The 11,186-nt window shown below is 31.9% G+C and overlaps 1 protein-coding gene across 1 annotated transcript; it reads left to right on the forward strand.

Moving 5' to 3' along the window:
* The first annotated feature begins 220 nt into the window (after positions 1–220).
* LOC122511129 lies at positions 221–1,444 on the forward strand. The gene has a single exon (XM_043626194.1). It carries the CDS (start codon positions 221–223, stop codon positions 1,442–1,444), a length of 1,224 nt encoding a protein of 407 aa, XP_043482129.1.
* The last annotated feature ends 9,742 nt before the right edge of the window (positions 1,445–11,186 follow it).

An 11,186-nucleotide genomic window follows, 5' to 3' on the forward strand; every position in this document is an offset into this window, starting at 1 on the left:
CAACGTAATGGGCATTGTGTTTGACAGAAAATCTGGTGGAAGTTATATAAACGAGTCAAAATGTCAGAAAACATTCAGTCTCGATCCAGTTCGCAAGAGATTAACATCTCAGAACATACGTTTTCTGAAACAGCTCGGTCTGAAAATTCGTCAAGAGAGAAGAAGAAGAAAATAAAACCTTTTATTAGTGCACTTTTTATTTGCTGTTGTTGCAATCAAAATGGCAGAGACTTTGAATATACTAAGCCCTGTGAAATATGATGATTCATTAGCACATTATGAGATTCATTCTCATCAACCATATGTTTCATCAGCATTTAATAACAGTGATGAGATTAGAATTGCAGTACAACATCAAGATTTGTATATTTTACCCTGTAAAGGTACATTACATATACATGGAAGAATTTCAAAACCTGATAATACCAATGTGACAAACACAAAAATAACTAGCAATGGAATTTGTCATTTATTTAATGATATACGTTATGAACTTAATGGTGTTGAAATTGATGGTTGCAGAAATGTTGGTATCTCAACCAACATGAAATTTTACATTTCACAAACACCTAATCAGTTTATGTATGCTGAGAATGCTGGTCATCTAAATTTTGATGATACTAGTAGAGTAACGGATGATGCTGGATATTTTGATGTAAATATACCATTAAGCATGATTCTTGGATTTGCTGAAGATTATCGAAAAATTGTTGTAAATGCAAAACATGAACTTATTTTAACAAGATCTCGTACAGATTTTAATGCTGTGGTTAATATTCTTGGAGTAGAACGTGAAGAATTTAAAATTGTAATTAATAAAATTGAATGGATGATTCCATATTTGTTTGTTGGTGATCGTCAAAAAATTGAATTGTTGAAATTTATTGAAAAAGATCCACTTATAAGTATGAGTTTTAGATCATGGGAACTGTATGAATATCCACTTATACCTGCAACTCAGAAACATGTCTGGACTGTAAAAACATCTACACAGGTTGAGAAACCTCGATATGTTATCCTTGGTTTTCAAACAAATAGAAAAGATAATCATGCAAGATATGCAAACCTTTTTGATACCTGTAATCTCATGAACGTAAAACTTTTTCTAAACTCACAGTACTATCCATATGGTAGTTTAAATTTAAATTTTAATCAAAACAAATTCTCTATACTCTATGACATGTATTGTAATTTTCAAACGTCATATTATGGAAAAGATTCTGAGCCCATATTATCTAGAAAAGATTTTAAAGATTATGCACCATTGGCTGTTATAGATTGCTCAAAGCAAAATGAATTTCTTAAACAAGCTTCTGTAGATGTGAGATTGGAATTTGAATCTAGTGTAAATTTTCCCGCCAATACAGCGGCATATTGCTTGATTCTTCATGATCGTATTATACAGTATAAACCAATCAGCGGTCTGGTTAAGAAAGTAACATAAGTAGTGGGGGTAAACCGCTAGTATATAAGTGAAGAATTAACACAGAAATTCTCATTCTGCTGCAACCATGGACTTCATTGTGGACATCCAAGGCTTCAAGAAACCCTACAACGACTTCATCTTCAAGGAGCTGGCCATTATTCCTCTCGAAGAAGATGCTCAACCGATGGTATTCCTGTTTGAACCACCATGCAGTTGGAGTTCTCTACCTGGACGATATAAGAGTGAAAATATGTGGTTGATGCACAACTATCATGGACTAAAATGGACTGCCGGCGATGTGCCCTATGATCAATTACACTCACTTCTACAAGATTTGTTAGCTGGTGCTCGTACGATTTATGTAAAGGGATTGGAGAAAAAGAAATTGCTTGAAAGATATGTAATTAATGTACGAAACCTTGAAGATTTTAATTGTCCTTCGCTTAAAAAACTTAAATTGGAATCATCGGCATATGTATGTACCTATCATACTCTATGTAATAAATGGTGTGCAGCAAGTAATGGATTAATGTTACGAAATTGGTTTTTCAAATCTGCAAAGGAATGTTTTGTAAGAAATGTTGATGGAGGTGTTGATGAAGTCGATAATGACAGTAAATATTTTACTGCGAGTTCTACTGAATCGCTTAAAGAATATTATGAAAGTTCTAAACATTTATATTAATAAAAATTTTTTTTAAAGAAATTATAAGAATTTGTCTATAAATTTTATCCCATTATATTAGTTTAAGACTATTGCTCATGCGCAAAATATAAAAGTAGGGTATAAATTGAGTCGTCTTCAGTATATATGCTCATTAATCGTTAGACAGTTTATACAAAAACAATGAATTCTTCAAATCAACAAAAACCAGTGCCAGCACCAAGGCAGCCAAAACCAGTGCCAGCACCAAGACAATCAAAGCCAGAGCCTGCGCCAAGGACACCAAAACCTGTGCCAGCACCGAGAAAAAAGTAAAGTGGGAATATTTCATAGAGTGGGGATATTTCATAGAGTGGGGGTAACCGTGATGAGTGGAGATCAATTCTCTTGAGCATATAATTCTGCGCAATTTAGAGTGGGAGAGAAAATGAATTGGTGGGGTTATCTCGCCACGAAAGCCTTTAAAAGGGAACGCGAAAAGACGATTTCTCATTCAACTGCTCCAAGCTGAACGGCAACCACCTCCAAGGACAAGCTGAACGACAAACACCTCCAAGGACAAGCCTGAGAAACAACATGGACTTCCAAAAAATCAATGCTGTTGGACGGATGGAGAGTAACTTCTTGCCCACGAAGCCGCTGTCCGAGCTATCTGCAGGAAGCGAATTCACGGTCACAAAGCTCAAAAAAGTTCAATCCAAATATGGAGATAGGATTGTTGCTGAATTAAACAAAAGTTTCAACATTTTCCTGCCTGCCAGATTTTACAAAGTATTTGAAGTTGAGAGCGCCACCTGGATAGCAATGCAAGATGCAGCGGTGAACAATACTCTAACATTGGTCTACCTTGGAGGACCGTATAATAATATTGAATTCAAAAACAACCATTTAATGTAAAAAAAAGAAAAATTTAATTTTTTAATGTCAATTAATAAACAAAAACTATGAATTTAACAAAGTTTTTATTATTTTACCTCAACATAATCTTATTTTAGTAATAATAAAGCAAACATTTCAAATATAAAAATTTATTTCAATAAAATATTTTTTTCTATATATAAACAGCATTTTTTTAAATGGAAAAAAATTATCTTAACCTAATTTCAGTCTGAATTTGACAACAATAATACAGTTTTTTAATAAAATAATTAATATATATATAAACAATGAATCTTATTCTAATCTAAATATAACTCTGGTGTAAATAATGAAAAAAAATTAATATAAAAAAAATAGAATTTCTTAACCTAATAAGTACACATTTGGTATAAAAAAAGTAAGTCTTTATAAAATCTTTATAGAATATAAAAAAAAATATAGAAAAATTAATATAAAAAAATAGTTTCTTTTATCCTAATAACCTCACATTTGGTATAAAAATAATAACTATAAATACATATTAAAAAAAACTATCATATAAAAATACCATGAGTAATACTAATTTTGCTTTAAAAAAATGGAAAAGAGAAGCGTCTCACTTTGAATCGTCTTTGGTTGGCTTTGGTTTCTTTAATTGTAATGTTGTATTTTTGTTTTTTTTAATGCAGTGATTTCAGTCTTTTTTTTATTTTAATTGTTTTTTTGTCTTGGTGGAGTTTTTTTTAAGGGACTTATTGGAGCTGCGAGTGGAGTAGGGTGTGTTGGTACAATTAAACCGTCTATCTGTTCTTTGGTTGGTGTTGTTGGTGTTCGTGGAGGTGTCAGTTTCTTAGAATTTAATTTTATATTTCTTTTCTGTTCTGTATAAAAAAAATCAGGTGTTTGTGTAGATTTGGATGTAGATGGCGTTGGATTTAATGGTGATGGTGGTGAGTCGGGTGTGTATGATTCTCGTAATCGTGCTAAATTATTGCCGATTTGTTCGTGGAGTGGTGGTGACATTGGTGATAGTAAAAAGGTGGTAATTTTTTTTTCCTTTGGTGGTGCTGGTAGTAAAAATGTAGATGGCGTTGGATTTAATGGTGATGGTGGTGAGTCGGGTGCGTATGATTCTCGTAATGGTGCTAAATTATTGCTCATTTGTTCGTGGAGTGGTGGCGACACTGGTGATAGTGAAAAGGTGGTAATTTTTGGTGGCATTTCAATTTTGTTATGTAAGATCAGTCGAGTACGATGTGGAAAAAGATTGTTGGATGAAACAAAAGATGAACCCATTTCTTCGGGAATCGGTTGAAAAATTTCACCTTCTACGGGTAGCGGAAATCGTGCAACCGGTTCTGCTACTGGAGGAAATTGGTCCTTGTCCTGTTAAAAAAATAAATTTTGTATGAAAAACGAAAAAAAAATAGTTTCATAACTTTATTGCAGTAAAAGAACCATTATTCTATAAGAGTGAGAGAGAGAAGGAAACACCTTAAGATTACTCTTTCTCTCTCTAACACATTGCGTAGTCTTACGTTCACAGCTTGGACACTGCTTGCGTAGGCAACCGCAACGAGAGTAAGAGAGAGTATCTCTGTCTCTCTCACACCAATGCGTGCTGCTTTACGGTACACCCACAGCTTGTTACCGCTCACGCATGCATTCAAGCGGTTGCCAAGTTCTGAATGCACCTTAAGTCAAACAACATAAGAGTCTACTCACTACATGTTACACTATCTATGTTTTAAAAATTTGAATTTAGAAAAACCAATTATTGTTTTTAATAATTTATACTATTAACTTTCAAATATATTAAACATTTAAGAAAAAAATCTTTTACTTTCAATTTCTTTGATGTAGGCAAATGCTTTCGCTCTTGAGTTTATGTGCTCTGGCAATATTCTCAGGTCTGGTATGCGCGGTGCTTTCGAAATATACCTGCCAATTTCCTCCTGTCGCAGTTCCTGAGGAATCTATAATATTTATTTTTATTAATTTTTAGAAATATTTACATCTAATTATTATTATAAAAAAAATTGTTAAAAAATAATAATACATTTTTTTTCATTTGTTTATTAAAATTTGTTAGACTATAAAAATAATTTTCAAAAATATTACTTATTACTTTAAATTTAAAACATAATTTTTATTATTATTTTAATTTTAATAATTTATACTTTTTTCTTGTTTTAATATTTTCATTAAATATAACTAAATATTTTAAAAATAATTATTAAATACTTACTTCTCGAGCTCTCCTTTGAAATTCTTGTTGTAAAGTTGTTATTAACAACACATTAGCACCAAATGTAAATTTTGGTAATGGTAAATCCATTACCTCTCTGTATCCATTTCCCGATTTTCTTGGATCTTTTAAAACAGTGTGTGTCACAGTCGCAGTCACTTTTGCTCTTTCCATTTTTTTAATTTTTTAATAGTAACTCTAATTTTTTTTATAATAATTTTTAATTTTAATAATAAAAGAATAATTTTTTTTAATAACAATTATAAATTTTTAATGCTAAATACAATAATATTTACGAGAATTTAAAGTTAAATAATTCTCCTATCAAAAAAAGAAAAATACTATTCCAGTTGAAAATCGCTTTAATACTGATTTTATTCATTACATCTCTATCATGTTGACAGATTTGTTTATGTGTTCCTCGAATTTGAAATTTGATCAGGCGCCGCATACTTGAAAATTTTAGAGGGTTTTGTCTATATATTTTTTAAAGGTATATTCTTTTGAAAAATCATATACATGAAATGGACAGCGCATGTGCGACGGACCTGATGCTTTAAGATAGTCTCATGAGTATGCTGCCGCATAGCTTTAAGATAGTCTCACGTTGCTCTGACGTCACACTGGCAGCCGCAACTAGTGTAAGAGAGAAAGTTACTCTGTCTCCCTCACACCAATGCGCTGCGTATAACGGTAGGCTCACAACTTTGTCCAACAAAACTGCGCCACAGCGGTGATTTAGGGAAACACAATCGATCGATTTTTTAAGTGACAATCAATAGTGTAATCTATACAGTATAGCTACAGTCTTGATCTTTATTTTTAATGTTAGCAGAAGTCAATGTGCAATGTTTTTGTTTACAACATGAGTTTTATTATTAATGATGAAACGTTTAAACGATAAGTATAATTTTATAAAAATTAGTTAATTAAAAATTATTATTTTAAAATTGTAAAATTATTATTTCCTTTGTAAACAAATTACTTCTAACCTTAAAAGATTTTGTATTATTTTCAATGTTTTGATATTTTCAATGGAAAATTTTACTTTTTTTTATAAAGAAATTAATTGCAAATAATGAATTAATAATAGTTAAATAATTTGCATTCTTTATTTAGAAAATTATTTTAAGGTTATATTCTTCAAAATTTTAAATTAAAAATAGTTTATGAATTTGTATAGTTTAGTTTAAAAATGATTTTGAGGTTATGTTTATAAAATAGTTTTAGGTTATGTAAAATGTCAAAAGTATATATATATTTTCTTGAAAAATAATTTTCTTTTTTTATTTAATATTTATAGATTGACATTTTTTTTTTTTTGTAGTTGAGAATTGAAAAAGAGTATTGTTATTTAAAAAAAATATTTTAATATTTTTATTTTAAAAAATGTAAAAAAATATACTGAATTTTTTTCTTTTTTAATTTCAGATGAAAATTGAAAAAATTTAAATCCTATAATTTTGATGGGATCGACGATGATGATGATTACGATCGCGACGATGATGATTGCGACGATGATCATGACTCTGACGACTACGATGATGATTATCTCGAACATGATGCCTACAGTAATGGCAACGACGATGATGCCTACGGTCCCTGCGCCTACGCCTGCAATGGCATTTGGTACACTCCTCTGATATATTCTCCTTATCCTCATCAAATCGAGAAGTAGGAACTCGAATTGGAGAAATAGCTGCTTCCGGAGTAATTGGACGGACTGGTGACATACTTATTGCTCGAAGCTGAAAATTTAAAAAAAAAATTTATTTTTCATACTATACTCGAAAAAAGTATAAATTTTCTTTTAAAATTAAAAAAAAATTACATTTTCAGCTTCATCGTCTTGTTGATCCGTCTGTGTAGACGAATCATGGACCCAGACAACTCTCAAGGAGCCCGGAACATCATCAACAGCTCTCGACTCGTCCGGAACATCATCAACAGCATCGTCAGAGTCTTCCCAATTCAAAAGTTCCTCATCCCGGTACAGAGCGCTGCGAGATGGACTCCAAATATCGTCATCATCCGAAGTCAGGAGAATCGTTGTTGCCGGGCTGCTTTCCATCTCTGCTGCTGCTGAAGTCTCTGCTGCTGAGTTCTGCTTGGTGCTCTGCTATCATATGTGAAGTGATTCGCTTCGCGGATCTCGCTGCCTTTTCATAGCACCGTCCACTCTCCCACCATTCGCGAAAGACCCCACCACCTCTTGGTGGGTGGTGATCACAACCCCACCACAAGTGAAAGGTGTAAAAAGGGTTAGGTAGAAATTTAACAATTTCAAATATACGCGCCATAACCGACTGCAGCGCTAGTGGTGGCCTCGCGAACTAATTTCAAAAACGCGCGCCATTCACCGACTGCAGCGCTAGTGGCGCCTCTAGCGGCGGCCTTGCGAACTATCACCGAGAACTCACATTGTCTAACTACTTATTGGATAACAATCTAAATGTTCAAATACACCATTGACAGATATTCGTGCCATTTATCTTGGAGCGAAAATGAGTTTATAACAGAGGGACAAATTAACCATCTTGAGAAATCCCTTCCTTATCCGGCGCGAAATGAATAAATATGGCAACCTAACCCCTAAATTAAATACATAAAATGTCAGAAAAATAATTTCGCGCGCATCAGATCGTACACATTTTCTGCGCAACTTTTAACCCTCAGATATAATGGGAGAGAATATACAAGTAGATTTCCATTATCAATTCAAAATTTATTTTAGAAGGACTATTTAACTCTCTTCATAAGCAAAGGAAACATACACTTTTTGAACCTCTTAATTTGTCTCTCCAGTTTTCTCAGTGCATTGATATGATGTTCCAGAACAACATTGAGAGACCGGCTGATTGAATAATGGAGTTTTTATTTTCAATTCTAGTTCTTGTAGGACTTTTCCGAACTGAAGGGAGAATTCTGTGTATTGGCTGCTATTTATCTGATTTAACTCTCTTTATGGTGGGTGTCGTTAAAAATCTAGAGATCAGGGAATATTTTTGATGCCCTTCATCTAATTTTATTCTGAGTACACCTCTTATCAAATTCCATAAAACCCCCTCCGAAACTTTTTTTTGGCTACGCCCCTGAAATACAAGGTGATCAGTCTCGCATGTTGATCTCGGCGTATAATGCATCATACGCCATAGACTTAAAACATTCTTTTAGAAAGCACACCACTTTTCAAAAAGTTGTCCAAACCGGAAGGAAAGCATATATGTTATTAAGTGTATAAACGAGGTTAATTTTTAATTTGGTAAATTGTAAACAGAATTGTAGATATGAAAATTCATATCGTAGACGATACTAATGAAGTTGGTAGTCTTAATAACTAAACAGCCGTTTAGTGAAGTTTACTTTTTGTTTTGTTGAACGAAAATATCACCATATTGTTTAGTAACTATGACTCAAGGCTGAGTAAGATTGACTACTTTCTTCTCTCCGTGGCTTTAAAAATTTGTTTTATACGAAAAGGAAATTGTAATTACAAAAAATCTTGGTAATTAAAATTAAATTGTGAATTCATTATTATTATTATTCCAAATTGATTTATATGATCAGATGATAAACATATACCAGAATCTAAAATCTCATCAATATTTGAATGGTTTGTGTCTGGTATAACCCTTACAGCATGTGGATATCCCATTTCCATCCCGCGACATCCCTTGGAGATCCCATGGGATATCTCACGGGACGGAAATTTGGATAGCCCAGGGATATCCACTGGATATCCCTGGGATGTCCCTGAGATATCCACGGGATACGCAAATTTTTCTTTTGTGGGGTATCCCGCGTGGGATATAGTGGGATATATGTCAGCGCATGTGCATTAAACGGAATACGATCGTTCCAAGTGTCAAAAGATTGTGTGGAATTATATTTACAAATTAAAGTCAAAAAAGTTTAATTCAATATTTGTTGCATCAAATATTGGTAGATAATATATTAAATTATTCAAATATTTATTCTAACCAGATTCTAAACAAATAATGCATGAATTACTAGATTAATTACTAATAATCCAGTCAATTTTTCCCTTTAAACAAGAAGAAATAAAATTTTATATGTATGTACTCATAATCTTACACGCACAGGCGTCGACCTTCCCAGCTGTTGAGTGTCATGGCGACCATGGCGTCGCGTCATTAGATCAGAAGCGTATGTTTTGCAGTGTGTGATTATAAGTGTTGCTGTTTAATATGTTTAACTTTCACATTTTTTTAGTTTCTTGTAAATATCTTTAACCAATAAATATTTATCAGTAATAGACAAAATGAATTGACCAAAATTAGTTTAAACCCACACACAATAAATGTTTAGCGTTAAAAAGACATTTTATTGAATTCAACTAATGTTTATTAGATCACAAAAAAATAACTTTGATATTAGTCAAATATAATCTTTTATTTTTGAAATAATTTTTTTCTCATTCTAGTTATAATTTAATAATCGTTTTTTAACTCTTTAAAGCTCTAATTATTTTTCAACATATTACTATATTTCTCACGTGGCATATCCCGTGTGGAGAATATTTGGATATCCCGCGCAAGTCTCTTATGGGATGGAAATTTGGATATCCCAGGGATATCTCTGAGACGTCACAGATATCCCAGGGATGTCCCTGGGATATCCTAATATCCCGCGAGATATCTCAGGGATATCCCTGGGATATCCTTTTGCTCGGAGGGAACTAATAGAAAACTTAAATCATCAAATTCAGTATTTAAATTATTTTTTCTAACATTAGTAATATCAATTAAGGCAAATTAAACGAAAACATTCGGACAATGAATAAAATATTTATTTACTCCAATTTTTTAAATTTGACTTTGCAGTTTGCAATACGTTTCTACTTAATTTGACAAATTATTTTTATTTTATTTTATTGTAAATTATTGTATTGTAAACCATTATTTATTTAATTATTTATTATCTATGTGTTATTTATTATTATTTATGGTTTTATACCCAGACGGATTATTTATTTATGACTCTACTCCATCATCAGGGCATATAAAAATTTAAGTCTTCGTATATTTTAATTATTATTTTGTTGACTCCCTGAAGAGGAAATCATTTAGATTTCGAAACGTTGGAGTAAATAAATATTTTATTCATTGTCCGAATGTTTTCGTTTAATTTGCCTTAATTTATAAAGGATCTCGGACGTTGAAGATTATAAACTAATTAGTAATATCAATATAATTTAATGTTTCTTCTACATTTTTACATTTTTCTATATTTAAGTTTTCAAATCCTTGAGATAATAATTTTTCTTCATTAACAATTTCTTCATTACCTATTTCCAAGGAACTAAATATTTCTGCAAAAGACTCAATTTGTTTCTCAACATTGGCATTACTCTACAATTTAAGTACGTTTTGTAATTTATAGCCCGCGTAGAAATGGTAAATGTGGGAAAACTATTGATTAAAAATTTTCAAGATTTCATCCATAGTTACGCCACTATGGATTAAGTATGGGTTTTGTCTAAATCCCATAGTTAAACTTTGGCTGTTTATGAGTCAAACACTTAATAAAATTTCGCCGCAAGTTGTGCTATACTATGAGCCAAGTACGATGTATTATATGTTCACTTTATTCAATTGCAGTCTATGAATTCAACACTGGATCAAATTTCACCGCTAGTTGTGCCATACTATTGGCCAAGTATGGAGTTTCTGAGAATCATTTAATTCAATTGAACAATTTGCTTTTTTGAATTATAATAGGTCTTATATGATTTTTAGGTATACATAAAATTTAATTAAAACCCTGTTTGGCTCTGGAACATGGGATGTCTTTAGGAAAGACATCCAAAAGACATCTTATGTACTAAGGTTCTCTTGAATATAAGATATCTTTAGAACGTCTTTTGAATGGACATAAACACTGAGAAAACGATTTATTTGATTGAAACAAATTTTGTTTAAATCAAACTTAAAATATCTTTGCTATACAGTCAAACATGTTTAAGTTTC

Source organism: Leptopilina heterotoma, unplaced genomic scaffold, assembly GCF_015476425.1.
Source record: "Leptopilina heterotoma isolate Lh14 unplaced genomic scaffold, ASM1547642v1 Lhet_802, whole genome shotgun sequence".
NCBI lineage: Eukaryota > Metazoa > Arthropoda > Insecta > Hymenoptera > Figitidae > Leptopilina > Leptopilina heterotoma.